At 45.0% G+C, this 15,225-nt stretch overlaps 1 protein-coding gene and 1 pseudogene across 5 annotated transcripts in view; one reads left to right on the top strand and one right to left on the bottom strand.

Moving 5' to 3' along the window:
- Nucleotides 1–4,714, bottom strand: part of DNPEP (aspartyl aminopeptidase) — a 10,863-nt gene extending 6,149 nt beyond the window's left edge. The window contains exons 1-10 of one of the 5 annotated variants that reach the window (XM_027873883.1): nucleotides 4,580–4,714; nucleotides 3,772–3,865; nucleotides 3,572–3,660; nucleotides 3,349–3,462; nucleotides 2,620–2,907; nucleotides 2,329–2,459; nucleotides 1,663–1,738; nucleotides 1,412–1,519; nucleotides 1,120–1,197; nucleotides 450–533 (exon numbers count right to left, since the gene is read on the bottom strand). In XM_027873883.1, the coding sequence (XP_027729684.1) occupies nucleotides 450–533; nucleotides 1,120–1,197; nucleotides 1,412–1,519; nucleotides 1,663–1,738; nucleotides 2,329–2,459; nucleotides 2,620–2,907; nucleotides 3,349–3,462; nucleotides 3,572–3,660; nucleotides 3,772–3,865; nucleotides 4,580–4,585 (1,068 nt within the window). In that variant the 5' untranslated portion in view covers nucleotides 4,586–4,714. The remainder of the gene's footprint in view (nucleotides 1–449; nucleotides 534–1,119; nucleotides 1,198–1,411; nucleotides 1,520–1,662; nucleotides 1,739–2,328; nucleotides 2,460–2,619; nucleotides 2,908–3,348; nucleotides 3,463–3,571; nucleotides 3,661–3,771; nucleotides 3,866–4,579) is intronic. The other 4 variants (XM_027873885.1, XM_027873884.1, XM_027873886.1 and 1 more) reach the window with 4 other exon arrangements.
- Nucleotides 4,715–14,328: 9,614 nt separating this feature from the next.
- Nucleotides 14,329–14,689, top strand: LOC114051276 (annotated as a pseudogene).
- Nucleotides 14,690–15,225: the final 536 nt, after the last annotated feature.

The following is a 15,225-nucleotide window of genomic DNA, read 5'->3' as shown; positions in this document are numbered from 1 at the left end:
GAGAGAGACAGAGAGACAGAGAGAGAGAGAGGGAGAGAGGGAGAGAGAGGGAGAGAGAGAGAGAGAGAGAGAGAGAGAGAGAGAGAGAGAGAGAGAGAGAGAGAGAGAGAGAGAGAGAGGGAGAGAGAGAGAGAGAGAGAGAGAGAGAGAGAGAGAGAGGGAGAGAGGGAGAGAGAGAGAGGGAAAGAGGGAGAGAGAGACAGGGAGAGAGACAGAGAGACAGAGAGAGAGAGAGGGAGAGAGGGAGAGAGCGAGAGAGAGAGAGATATGGAGGAGAAAAGTATTCTAGACAGAGCAAAGAATGTGGCCTTCTTCTTACCATCTCCAGCCCTTTCCACAGGTCCTTACATAGAATAAATGCTTAGAAAATGTTAACAGGGATGGACAGACACCAGCACCCTGTCCTCCCCTCCCCTCCCCACCCCTTCCCATCAGGCCTCAGGTCTCACCTCTTCGTGGTCATACAGTGCAACCATTCGAACATTAGGGTCAGAAGCAAGGGATGCTGGGACTGAACAGGAGTCAATCAAAGCCTGGGAGTGGAGACAGAATCACTTGGTCACAAGCATTTTTTTTTCTTTTTGGCTAGGCAATGGGGTTAAGTGACTTGCCCAGGGTCACACAGTTAGGAAATGTCAAAAGTCTGAGGCTAGATTTGAACTCAGGTCCTCCTAACTCCAGGGCTGGTGCTCTATCCACTGCGCCACCTAGCTGCCCCTACAAGCATTTTTAAGTGGCTACTATATCGTTGAGTGTTGTGTTGCGTTTTTAAAGGAAAGGCCACTTCTAGGGGCCAAGGTGGCTCTCTCCCTTGCCTCCCCACCCTCTGTCGCCATGGCTATAACAACTGGGGTTCCTGAGGCATGCCAGCTCTCTCCCACATGCTCCAACCTACCCTTCCTCAGCATCACTGTAGGAGGTGCTACTAGGAAAGGGTGGATGATACTGTTAGTGGCAGCCCACTGCCTCCCTCCCACATCCCCTCAAGGGTCTGAGACAGAAATGCTGGCCTTCCTCAACCCCTCTATGTTGCATTAGTGACTCCCCCCATACGTCCAAGGCTTTGCGCTATGGGGATGGAGAAGGGCACGTAGGTCTGCCAAGCCCCTGGCTCCACACCTGGAGGGCACAGAAGCAGCTGTGCAGGTTGTCCAGACGGGGTGCAAAGATGAACTCCTCAAAGGCACCTCCCAGGACCTGGAAAGATGGAATGGTTAGCCTGGGCCAGCCCTCCTCCCTCCTCTCCACAGTGCCACACTTCCACTGATCCTTAATAGGAAAAACCCCTCCTGTTCTTTGTTCCCCACTTAACCTCCAAGCCCCCCTGAGGTTTGGTATCTATCTCCATCATGCAGGGCTAAGCCCAGGGCATCGGCTGGAGGTGGGGAGGGGGGGTCCGCTCTCTCCTCACCGCAGGCTGAGTGTCTGTGAGACACAATTCCATTTCCAGAATGTCCTCAGGGCTCTGCCCCAACTGGGCAGATAGAAGAGACATAAGCACTGACTGGTGTCGATCCATCTACAGGGAGAGGTACGAGTTGGAGAGTGGTCACTTGGGGACACTTTATTCCAAGACTTCTATGTGCACTTTCCTACCCCCACCCCCCAAATCCTCCTATCTCTTCCTTTCTTGCCATCCTGGACGTCAGTCCTCTTTCTCACCTGGTTGGTAGGAGCCCCTGAATCAGGCATCCCCTTCTCCAGCTCCTCCTGGACCGCTGTGGCCAGAATGGGTATTCTGCAAGGAGGTAGATGAGAGGTTGGTGTGGAGGCCAGTAGAATGAGGGAGGGTGGGGCAGGGGAAGCGCCTCAGAGGTCTGGATGTATGCTGCTCCAGCCCATGCCTCCTACTACAAATGCTCACCTGGTCCCTAAATGGCCCTTTATCTTTCATCCGTCTAATCTCTCTTATCCTCATCCCTTAGTACAGTGGTTCCCAACCTATGGACTCTGGGGTTAAGGGGACCCTCAGAGTTATTGCAAGGGGGTCTGGCTGATCAAATGACTCAGTAGAAAACTATCAAACATACTGTGCATAGAATAAATAACATCTCCACACAGATATATATTCTTACTAGTCATAGTGATTAATAACATAGTTCACCTAAAGCATTATTGAATTCACAGTAGCATTCTGTCACTATGGGTTTTCTCAATCAAAACATACGACCATCAAGTGGACCTTCTCATATTCCTAAAGGGGAGGAACGACCACCAGCATCCCTGATCCCCCTCACCCAGCTGGCCTCATCCTGATCTACGTCCCCTAGGGGGTCGCACCTGTAATGTCCCTCCCCCCTGCCCCCCATCCTTAAGCCCTTTTCTCACAAGTGGGTCTCAGTGTTGGGACCGAAGCTCTCATTGACGGTCCGATGAAGATGAATTGCCAAGTGTGGGATGCGCAGTATGGGCTTCTCCACGTGCACCAACCGCTGTTCAATTTGGTCTGAGGTAGGGTTCTGTAACCAGACAGGTAATGGGTCAACCCAGATCCCATGCCCTTCTTCTGTGTGTAGCCTCCCAAAGCTTCAACAAATCAACTTAAGCTTCCAATCTTCTGACTGGCAGAGGCCCAAACCACCTCTTTAGAATCCCCTGACCCTGGGGGTCCCCACCTACCTTTTCCTGAGCAGCTCTCTGAAGGGGATGCTGTGGACATAAAAGGCTTGGTTCCTGCCTAACCCCAAGTACCCCAGTTCCACTCCCTACCTTGATAATGACTCGTCCAGCCAACGTGAGGTCACGGTCAAACCAGGTGCTCCAGATGCCACCCCCATAAGTTTCTATACCAACCTGTAGGAAACCTGCCTGATTCCGACGGGACCTGCGCTTTACCTGGGATAAGACGTACACTATCAGGTGATAAAAAGCTGTAGGATCCTGTATCTGCCTTAAGAGAATTATAGTCTGCTTGGGGAGACCAAACATACACAGGAAAAATCAGTACAGTTCACAAGGGCTCTCAAAGGGCATTTAGGAAGGAGATGATGGTGATGGCCTGCAGCCCCACCTGGAGTGGGCTCTTGGAGCCTGGCCAACCCTGCCAGCCCTCATGATGCCCAGGACGTGAAATGGGGAAATGGGACCTGAAGTCACAGCTCCTTATCGGGGCTCTCAGAACTTGGTGGTGGTGGTGGTTGTGGTTTGATAGGATGAAGTATTATTATAGGGTAAGCATTCAGAGAGCTTAGGAAACAAACCCCCTCCCCCAGGATCTCCAACCTTATCTCCTGGTCTTCCTCTTGCCCTCCCTGTTTCGTACCCTTGGTGGTATGTCCACGGGTCCCCCCATCCCGTTTCAGGACCCCAAGCTGGGGCCCATGAGTAGGGCTCCCCAGATTTCCATACCCGAAGGGAAGGGCTGTCCGTGTGGGCCCCGATGAGGCTAAAGCCATTGCCTGGAGAATACTGGCCCCCCACTGCAAATGCGATGATGGTGGAGGAGTTCCTGGTCACAAAGTACTAAGGAAAGAAGGGGGAGGAGCCCTCAATGGGACTGCTTGGCAAAATATCCTGCTCCATCCTGCAGACTCTGACCTCCCATGCATGTCCTTGCCCCAGCCTTCCATACCTTGCATTCGGGCTGCAGGTCCCATTTCTCAGTCTCTTTGAGCTCTTGGAAGCCAGCCTGGAGAAGTCGGCTTCGACATTCTGCCACCACTGTAGAGGGGGAAGGTGACCTCCATCACAGAGAACTGGGGAGTGGGGGAGGGTGGGGACTCTAGAATGGGGCTCAGCGCTCTCTCTTCTCCAAAGGGCTCAGTCACTTACCGTGAAAGGGAGAGGGTCCTCGGTTCACGAACTTTAGCAACTCTCTGGCTGCAGCCTGAACGGCCTCCTTTCTGGCTAGAGACGTTACTGAAGCCTGGGAAGGCAGAGATTCTGATGGCATCCCCCCTCCCAGCCCCCAGGACCCGGCTGCCACAACTGTGCCTTGTATCCCCCTCTTTGGAGACCTGCTAAGATGATTCCTTTTCCGGCCTCCATACTTTTGGCCTCCAGGGTGGCGACTCTTCCCATCCTGTATCCCCAGGCCCGCTCCCCTCCCCATGCTCAGCCCAGTTCTGACTCCCAAGACCTGAGACTGACTTTTCAACCTCATTTCCTCCCGGCTGAGACACTTTTCAAGTTCTGGTTCTCAGTCTGGAAAAACTTCCCTGGCCCTCAACTCTAAGTCTCTCTCCTTGTCCCGCCCCGCTCCAGCGCCCCCGCCCCCAGCACCCAGAACTGGCTCCAAGCCCGGAGACTCCTCCAACTCTAGATTCTGAGGGATGGGACTCGCCCCGCCTCCACATTCTGAGACCCCCCCCCTTCCCTCGAGCCTGAGACCCTCCCCCCCTCCCTCGGGTTCATTCTCTCTAATCCCAGGACAAGCGCCCTTCCAAGCAGGCAAGAAAGGCGAGGCTACCCCTGCACCGCCCCTCCCCCACCCGGCGCAGCAAGGTCAGGACCCCCTTCCTCAGCCCAGGTCTGGCGCTTTCTGTTTCACTTTTGCCTGCAGGCCCATGCCTAGGGTGGGGTGGAACTCCCAGGCGCCTGCCGGGGAGCGCAGCAGGAGGGCTGGAGGATCCCACCTTACCTGCATGACTCCTGCCTTGCTTTCGTGGTCCAGCCTGAAACCGACTCCCGCCCCTTCGCCGGCTCCAGCCACTGCTAGGGCTCCAGCTCCGGCCCCGCCCTCCCGTTACGGAGCCGGCAGCCCGGAGCCCTCTGCTGCCTGGGAGGAGCTAGGACAGCCGGGCTTCCCGACTCCTCCGGCGGCCTGGGCCTCGTGCGCAGGGGACGCCCACCGGGCCGAGCAGTGCGCGGGCGGGGCCGCCCTGGAGCCGAGGGGCGGAGCCCGAGCAACTATTAAGCCCCTACTGGGTACCGGGGTCCTTAAAGGAAAAACCAACATCTTTGTTGATTTATTTTAAAAAGTTTTTCACTCAGTTATTCCTTTTTAAAAATAGCTTTTTAAAATTTCTCACCATCTATTTAAAACAGATTTTAAATATTTTTTGGTTTCTCACCATTTTAAAAAATAGATTTTTGATATATATATTTAGTTTCTCATCATTTATTTTTAAAATAGATTTAAAAATTTTAAAGTTTCCTGCCATTTATTTATTTTTTAAAACAGATTTTTAAACTTTTAAAAAAATTCCTCACCAACCATTTTAAAAATCGATTTTGGATATTTTTAAAGTTTCTCACCAACTATTTTTTAAAAAAATTATTTTAGTATTTTATTTTTCTCCAGGTACGTGTTCACCAACTATTTTTAAAAATAGACTTTTGATATCTTTTTTAGTTTCTCACCAATTATGTATGTTTACATACACTACATTTAATAAATATTTTGTAAAAAGTCATGTGTAGTAAGTTCACAACGTCATGTAGAATCCTCTTTTTCTGACCTCTGTATATTGGAAATCTTCGTTTGCTGATAATTTTCTATTTTATGATTAAAAACATTTAAAATTGTAGGTTGCCCCCAGTTCTCAGAACATCATTTGATCTCCATACTCCTATTAGACATTTTCTTCCATATTAAACTAAACTAAATTAAACTAAATATCACTAAGTGATCGCTTATTTTCAGGACTTTAATGATTGTTAGACATCTTTGGGAAACCTTCATAATAACTATGTGTAAATTATCATGTGACAAGTCTGCACTAGTAAAATCTTATAAATCTTACAAATTTTGGCTTCTTTTTTTTTTATTATAAATGCTTATTATTTCTCCCTCCCTCTCTCACTCTCTCCACCTTAACTGAACAATAAAAAAAAAAAGAAGAAAAAACTCAAAATAAATGTGACAAATTCCCACATTGGCCATATCCAAAAATGGAAGTCTTATTAAGTCATTACCTCTTGGGCAAGAGGTGAGTTGTGTGCAATTACTTATTAGATTTTGATGTGTTTTTTTTTTTTAAGTTTCTCACATCTAATTTTTTTTTAAATAAATGCTTATGGATATCTTCCATTTTGACATCACTTTGGATCCTTCCTGCTTCCTATTGCAGAGAGCCATCCCTTATAACAAAGAATTTTTTTAAAGGAAAAAAAAAGAAGAAAAAAATTAGTGAAGGGATAAATTTACTTTTTTCTCTTGTACCTCATTTTCCTCTGCAAGGGGTGGGGAGGGGAAGGGGAAGGAGGAAGAAAACTCTTGTGAGCTGGGGTGTGTGTGGGGGGTGAGAATGGAGTGATGGACTTGCAAGGTCTTCCTAATTGTACTTCACAAATTATCGGTGTGATCCTAGTCACTTAACCTCTCTGTGCCTTATTTTCCCCATCTGTAAAATATCAGACAAAAAGCTTTTTTTTTTTTTGAGAGGCAGTTGGGGTTAAGTGACTTGCCTAAGTCACACAGGTAGTTCAATAAACACTTATTAAGCACCTACTATGTGTAAGAAACAATGCTAAATTCTGGGGATAAGAAGAAAGGCACCCCCCCAAAAAACACCCCCCCCAAAAAAAACTCCAAACCCAAAACAAAAACCAAAATCCAGTCGCTACTCTCAAGGATCTGGCAGGTTAATAGAGGAGATGATATGCAAACAATTATGTACAAACAAGATATAGAGAGGATAAATTGGAGATAATCTTAGAGGAAAGACTGGACTGGGAAAGGTTTTGCAAAGAAGGTGGGATTTTAGCTTTGACTAGAAGGAAGCCAGGAGACAGATGAGGGAGTCAATTCCAGGGATGGGGGACAGCCAGGATTCTTTGCTTGGACTCATTCCTCAAAGGTGAACATACTCACCACTGCATCCTATTCTTACTTACCCCAGTGATTCTGAATCCCCACATGTCATTGTACAAACTTTCCCCATCTCTCACTGCTTTACTCTCATCTCCCTCAACCATAAGCCTTTTCCGCCATGTACCACGTCAGATCTGCCATCCCTTTCACTGTGTTTTCTGGAATACTTGTTTCATAGTTAACACACTTGCTTTCATCTTTAATCTTTTCCCTTCCCACTCCCTTCATCCTCTGACTGGGATACCCCTCTTAGTACTGATTGAATTTTTACTCATTTGCCTCTTTTTGTATCCCCAGTGCTTAGCTCGGTGCCTGGCACTTAATAAATGTTTACTGATTGATTGGGCTTGATTACCCCTTGAGTCTGTTTTCGTGGTGAGGGAGTTGGAAAGCTCCTTGTTCCCCATTGCCACTCCCAGGCTTTCCCTCTGTCACTGTTACTCAGTAATTTCTCCTTCTTTGAGGTGCATTCATTCAATATGTAATTATAAAGAGTCTGGTAGCTGTTATATACCTACAGCCACAAAACACTCTCCTTCCTTCCTCAATGAGTTCAGTGCCTGACTCAGAGGCTTTCTCTCCATCCCAACTCTTGCTGTTATACTAGCAGACTTCATATTGATTCACATATTCACGTATGACTTCATATATTGATTCTCTTTCAAATGCCCTAACTCCCCACTTCCTCAATTTTACTTATTTCCCCATGACTTAATCCTTGACTCTGCTTCAGTTATGCACAGTGGTACATTTTATCTTGTCATCATCCACAAGTGTTCCATTTCTGTATTCATGAAATCTGAAATTCATTTATCTGGTCATAATCTTTTGCCATTCTACCTTTCCTTCTGCCTTATGACTCTGAACCTTGTTCTTCACTTTCACTGTTACCTCCAGTCCCTTCACCACTCAGTTCTTTCCCAGGCCATCATCCCTGCAATGCCTAGGTGCTCTTTCCTTCCTTCCTTAGCTTGATCTCTTGGTGAAGCAATTCAACTTTACACTCTTTTCCACTTGAATCCTTTGTTCTTTATCACATCACCACTCATTCCCCAACCTTGGATTATTTCCATAATCCACTGCCTTCACTCTTATTTGTGTGCTGCTACACAGAGCTGGAGAAAATCCCAAAACCATGTTGTGACTGAGTCCACGAAAAATTTATGTGACATAGTCTCACTGCAGCAAAGTAATTCTTTTACTCCTCTGTAAGGGACTCACTATCCTACTCAGCACAACTAGCAGCTATTCCAAACCTTTTCATCCCTTCTCAAGCCTCTCATGCATCCCTTTTCCCCCATCCTCTCATCTGAGGACCTCACCTCATATGTCAATGAAAAAAATGAAACCACTTGATGAGAGCTGGCTCTTCTATCCCCACTTCATCTCACATCAAATGTCTTCTTTACTAGCTTTTCCTTCATCCCTGTTTCTCATGAAGAAAGAGGAAACTTCTCCTTGTCAAAGCAAACCCGTCTACATGAATCCTTCTCTCCTTTCTCCTATTCTTCAGTAGATTGCCCTCCCTCCATCTTCTGTCTTTATCTATTGGCTGCTTCCTTGCTGCTTATAGATATGCCTAGGTCTCCTTCCTCCTTAGAAAGCTCTCACTTAATTCTACCATTCTGTTAGCAATCAATCAATATCTTTCCTCCCTTTTTTGGGCTAAACTCCTTGAGAGAGCTGTTTACAATCTGTGCCTCCTCTCACTTAATTCTAAACCCTTTGCAATTTTTCAAAGTCACAAGTGATCTCTTACTTGTAAAATCTAATGGCTTTAAAAAAATTAATTTATTTTTAGTTTTCAACATTCACTTCCATAAGATTTAAAGTTTTAAATTTTCTCCCTCTCTCCCCTAAGATGATGTGCAATCTGATATAGGTTCTACTTACACATTCATATTAAGCATATTTTCCCATTAGTCATGATGCAAAGAACAATTGGAACTAATAGGAAGAATCACGAGAATGAAGCAATAAAACAAAACAACAAAGGAAAAGGAGAGCAAATAGTATGCTTCCATCTGCATTCAGACTCCATAGTTCTTGCTCTGGGTGTGGATAGCAATTTCCATCGTGATTCTTTTGGAGTTGTCTTAGATTTTTGCATTGCTGTGAAGAGCCAAGTCTATCAAAGTCAGTCAATGCATAGTGTGGCTGTTACTGTGTACAATGTTCTCCTGGTTCTGCTCATTTCACTCAGCATCAGTCCATATAAGTCTTTCCAGGTTTTTCTGAAGTCCACCTGCTCATCATTTCTTATAGCACAATAGAATTCCATTACATTCATATACCACCACTTGTTCAGCTATTCCCCAATTGATGGGCATCCCCTCAATTTCCTTTTTTTTTTTTGGCTAGGCAGTAGGGTTAAGTGACTTGCTCAAGGTCACACAGCTAGTGTTAAGTATCTGAGGCTGGATTTGAACTCAGGACCTCCTGACTCTAGGGCCTGTGCTCTATCCACTGTGCCACCTAGCTGCCCCCCATCCCCTCAATTTCCCATTCTTTGCCACCACAGAAAGAGCTGCTATAAATATTTTTGTACATGTGGGTCCCATTTTTATGATTTCTTTGGGATACAGACCTAGAAGTGATATTGCTGGGTCAAAGGGTGTACACAATTTTATAGCCCTTTGGGCATAGTTCCAAATTGCTCTCCAGAATGGTTGGATCATTTCACAACTCCATCAACAATGCATTAGTGTTCTAATTTTCCCACATCTTCTCCAACATTTATCATTTTCCTGTTTTGTCGTGTTAGCCAATCTGATAGGTGTGGTGCGGTACCTCAGAGTCGTTTTGATTTGCATTTCTCTAATCAACAGTGATTTAGAACATTTTTTCATATGACTATAGATAGCTTTAGTTTCTTCTTCTGAAAACTGCCTGTTCATATCCTCTGACCATTTATCAATGGTCAGATGACTTGTATTCTTATAAATTTGACTTAGTTCTCTACATATTTTAGAAGTGAGGCCTTTATCAGAGACACTGCTTGTAAAAAATTCTTTCCCCATTTTCTACTTTCCTTTTAATCTTGGATGCACTGGCTTTATTTGTGCAAACACTTTTCAATTTAATGTAATAAAAATTATCCATCTAATGGCTTTTAAAAAAATCAGTTTTCATCCTTCTTGGTCTTTCTTAGCATTTGGCACTGTTGATCACCTTATTCTCCTAGATACCCCCTCCTAAGTGGGTTTTTGTGACCCTGCTCTGTCCTGGTTCTTCTCCTACCTGTCTGACCACTCCTTAGTCTTCCTTGTTGGATCTTTTTTTTTTTTTTAGGCAATTGGGGTTAAGTGACTTGCCCAGGGTCACACAGCTAGTAAGTGTCAAGTGTTTGGTCTGAGGCCAGATTTGAACTCAGGTCCTCCTGACTTCAGGGCCGGTGCTCTATCCACTGTGCCACCTAGCTGCCCCTCCCTTGTTGGATCTTCATCCAGGTCATTCCTGCTCAGCATGGGTGCCCCTAAGGCTCTGTCCTGGGCCTACTTCTCTCATAAGCTCCCATGGAGTCAATTATCATCTCTCTATATAAATGGTTCTCAGATCTTCTTATCCAACCATATCCTTCCTCCTTCCAGTATTGTATTGTGAGATGTCTTATTGGATATCCAGCACTGAATGTCTCATATGCATCTTAAGTTCAACAGATGTTTCAGTTGTGTCTGACTCTTTGTGACCCCATTTGGGGTTTTCTTGGCAAACAGACTGGAGTGGTTTGTCATTTTCTTCTCCAGTTTGTTTTTACAGATGAGGAAACTGAGGCAACAGGGGTTAAGTGGTGTACCCAGGGTCACATAGCTAGTAAGTATCTGAGGCTGAATTTGAACCGAGGTCTTCCTGACTCCAGGTCCAGTGCTCTATCCACTGTGCCACCTAGCTGCTCTAATCTCAACATGTCCAAAAATGAATTCATTCTTTCTCTGGATTCCAAACATTCCACTTGTTTGAACATCCCTATTTCGACTAAGGGCAGCTAGATGGCGCTATAGTGCATAGAGTGCTGGACCTGAAGTCCAAAAGACTCATCTTCCTGAGTTCAAATCTGGCCTCAGATGCTTGCTAGCTGTGTGACCCTGGGCAAGTCACTTAACTCTTTTTGCCTCAGTTTCCTCATCTGTAAAATGAGCCAGAGAATGAAATGGCAAACCACTCTAATATCTTTGCCAAGAAAACCCCAAATGGGGTCACAAAGAGTTGGACATGACTAATTGACAAAACAAAAAAAAAAATTGATTACAGTTTATGTTAACTTCTGCGGATTGTACAAGCAAGAAAAAGATATGCCTTATCATTTTTTCACACAAAGCTAATACAGAAATATAATACCTAATTTTCTTTTTAAAAAAGATTCCTGTAGGCACAAAGCAGAATGCTGGAAAATCACTGAGGGAAAGACATGCATAAATAAAGAAGTTATTTTTTACATCAAAAAAGTCCAAGAGAGGGGGTGAAGCCAAGATGGCAGAGAAAAGTCAGGGACTCACCTGAGCTCTCCCAAATTCTCCTCCAAACAACTCTAAACAATGCCTCAAAACTAATTCTGGAGTGGCAGAATCCATAAAAGGATAGGGTGGAACAATTTTCCAGCCCAAGACATCTCAGAAGGTTGGCAGGAAAGGTCTGTTGCACCAGGGTGAGAGTGGAGTGCAGTCCAGCACTAGAAATCTAGCAGCAAGCCTTGGGGGCAACTGAATCAGCATCGGTGGATCCTGGAGCTCTCAATCTACAGAAGGGGGTCAGAAACTGATCAGAAAGAGATTATAGGGGTCCCTTTGCTGGCACTGGGTGCAGGTCTCCATTGCATTGCCCATATGTGGATCTAAGTTGCAGTCCTGGGTTGCAGTCCCAGGGTGAAAAGGAGCACTAGCACACCAGACCTCATGGCTGCAGGACAGCAGGGACCTTGGTTACAGCTCTAGGGCAGAAAAGAGTGCTTGTGGTCACTCACAGACCAGAGCACAGGCCAGGAGAGTAGTAAACACACTGCTCTTTAGATCATACCACCTTGGAAGAACTGAAAACTTACAGACCCCTGGAACTAGCTCTGAAAACAGCTGCAAAAAAACCCCAAATAGACCTGAAGCTTAGGACAGCATCCCTTCCACCCTGGGAGCAGAGCCCAACTTTAACATAAAGCTAAAAGTCAAGAAAAAAACTGGGAAAGTGAGCAAACAAAACAGACTCTAACCATAGAAAGTTACTATGGTAACAGGGAAGATCAAAACCCAAACTCAGAAGAAGACAACAAAGTTAAAACTGCTATATCAAAAGCCTCAAAGAAAAATGTGAATTGGTCTTAGGCCCAAAAATAATTCCTGGAAGAACTCAAAAAGGATTTTCAAAATCAAATTAGAGAGGTGGAGGAAAAATTGGGAAAAGGGATGAGAGTGATGCAAGAAAATCATGAAAAAAAGTCAATAACTTGGTAAAGGAAGCACAAAAAGTACTGAAGAAAATAATACTTTAAAAATAGAATTGGTTGGGGCAACTAGGTGGCCCAGTGGATAGAGCACCAGCCCTGGATTCAGGAGGACCTGAGTTCAAATCTGGTCTCAGATACTTGACACTTGCTAGCTGTGTGACCCTAGGCAAGTCACTTAACCCCATTGCCTAATCAAAAATAGAATTGGTCAAATAGTAAAAGAGAATATACTGAAATATACTGAAGAGAAGAACTCCTTAAAAAGCAGAACTGGCCAAATGGAAAGGGAAGTACAAAAGCTCACTGAAGAAAATAATTCCTTAAAAATTAGAATTGGGCAAGTGGAAGCTAATGGCTCCATACAACATCAAGAAACAATCAAAGAAAATCAAAAGATTGAAAAAAATAGAAGAAAATGTGAAACCTCATTGGAAAAACAACTGACCTGGAAAATAGGTGCAGGAGAGATAATGTAAGAACTATTGAATCACCTGAAAGCCATTTTCAAAAAAAGAGCCTAGACATTATATTTCAAGAAATTGTTTGGGGGGTGGGTGGAGCCAAGATGACAGAGTAAAAGGAGGGACTCACCTGAGCTCTCCCTCAAACCTCTTCAAATACCTTTAAAAAGTGACTCTCACAAAGTGACAGAGTGAGGCAGATTTCCAGTCCAAGACAACGGGGAAGGTTGACAGGAAGGGTCTGTTACACCTGGCTGAGAGAGGAGCGCAGTCTAGCCAGGCCAATTGAGCACAGACCCAGTCCCAGTTGTGGGGGAGAGAGACATGGAGGGGGTGACGGGGTGGGATGGGACTGAATCACTGGAAGCAGTGGCAGTTTCCAGACTTCTCAACCCACAAACTCCAAAGACAACTTAGAAGTTCAGTAGGAAAGGTCTGTTGGACCTGGGTGGGAGAGGAGTGTGGTCCTGCCTCAGCCCCAGCAAATCAGGAGCAGGCATTAGGAGTGACTGAATCAGTGGCAGCAGCTGCTCCTGGAGCTATCAGCCCACAGACAGAATATTTGAAAGTCACCTATTTTGACTTCCAACTGACAAGATGGTGGAGTAAGAGGTCAGTCGCTCTCACCCTACCTTATCAACCTTGAAAAACCCAGAGAATATTGCCCCAGGAAAAATCCTGGAATAGTAGAGCCAGCAGAAAGATGAGATACAGCAGTCTTTTAGCTCAGGAGGCTAGGGGCATTAATGGGAAAGGTCCCTCTTGCTGTGGCCGAAGGGGACCAGTACTGGATGGGAGGTGTCCAGGAAAGCCAGCGGCAAGCCCCACTTCGGCAAACCAGTGGGAGATCCTAAGCCCTACAGTGGTAGAGCAGGCAAATGGCAACATGAGGCACACAACAGCCACCACCACCAGCTCCATCTCAGCACCAGGTGAACTACCTGCATCTTCCACCTGCCAACATCCGAGGCCCCAGCACACAAAACCAGTAACCAGCCCCCTTGCCCCTAGCACAAGAAGCCTGAGTCAGTGCTCCCTGTGCCCCAGAAGCAGAGATCAACTTTAAAAGCCAGAAAAAAGGCAAACAACACGAGCAAGAAGAAATCATCAAGGAAAACTGCCTTGATATTCTAGAACCAGAAGATAAAATAGAAATTGAAAGAATCCATCAATCACCTCCTGAAAGAAATCCCCAAATGAAAACTCCCAGAAATGTTATAGCCAAATTCCAGTGCTCTCAGATCAAGGAGGAAATATTACAAGCAGCCAGAAAAAAGCAATTCAAATATCATGGAGCCACAGTCAGGATAACACAAGATTAGCCGCTTCCTCATTAAAGGATCAAAGGGCTTAGAATATAGTATTCCAAAGGACAAAGGAGCTAGAATTACAACCAAGTATCATCTCTCCAGCAAAACTGAGTATAGGAGAAAACTGAGAGGAAAAAATGGATATTCAGTGATCTAGAGGACTTTCAAGCATTCCTGATGAAATGACCAGAGTTGAATAGAAGATGTGACTTTCAAATACAAGACTCAAGAGAACTTAAAGAGATAAACAGGCCTATAGAGCCCGACCCCAATCTGTCCTATCTGTCCAGATTGGTTCTATGGGGCTCTAGATATTCCCTCCTCTTATCCCCAGTACTGGGGTGGGGGGGAAGAAGGGGTGATGGATACATGACAACAGCAATATGATAAGAAATTCTCAGCCTGTACCAAAGGATTTTCATGCTTGCAAGGAGGTGGCATGCAGCATGCAGATGGAGGACACCATCAGAGAAAAGGAATACATTATAAATAAAGCTGGAATGTTGTTCGAGAAAAACAAAAATCTTACCGATTCAGAACTAAACAACGTATAGATGAATGCACAGCAAGAATTGAAATAGGATTGCGTTGTCAGATCCCATATCCAAGGCCAATTCACCTGTCTCCAATGGCTCTCACTCCCATTCAAAGTCACGGACTTCGAACCCAGGAGAAGCTAAGGAAACTTTCCAAACCATTATATCTCAAGTTTTACAATGAAGTTTCTTAATCCAAGAAATAGGTTCTCTGTATGAACTGTGAGCCAGGCAGGACCTAATCACAAACTAGATGATAAAAAAAAATTTTTTTTTTAGGGCAATTGGGGTTAAGTGACTTACCCAGGGTCACACAGCTAGTAAGCGTCAGGTTTGAGGCTAGATTTGAACTCAGGTCCTCCTGACTTCAGGGCCAGTGCTCTACCCACTGCACCACCTAGCTGCCCCAAGATGATGGATCTTTTCTCCTTGACTTATGTCTAGTCAGAGAAAGGAAGGATAAAAAATACAGAGTTTTTGCTATAATTTCTCTTAAACACTCAAAGGTTTGGATACTTAATCTCATAACACTAATTTATATGTCCTTGAATTTATGAGTACCAGCGTGTTGCTACTAGATAGGCACATGGTAACTTCCAAAAGTTGTTGCTAATCACGATCTTAGTAACATCTTGGATGAAAGTCTTTGCTACTAGATAGGAACATGGTAACTTCCAAAGGTCATTCTTAATCATGATCTTAGTAACATCTTGGATGAAAGTCTGAACAT

Source organism: Vombatus ursinus, unplaced genomic scaffold, assembly GCF_900497805.2.
Source record: "Vombatus ursinus unplaced genomic scaffold, bare-nosed wombat genome assembly UNPS02014802.1, whole genome shotgun sequence".
Classification (NCBI taxonomy): domain Eukaryota; kingdom Metazoa; phylum Chordata; class Mammalia; order Diprotodontia; family Vombatidae; genus Vombatus; species Vombatus ursinus.
The sequence above is the reverse complement of the archived record's forward strand: the minus strand, read 5'-3'. Positions and strand labels throughout refer to the sequence as shown.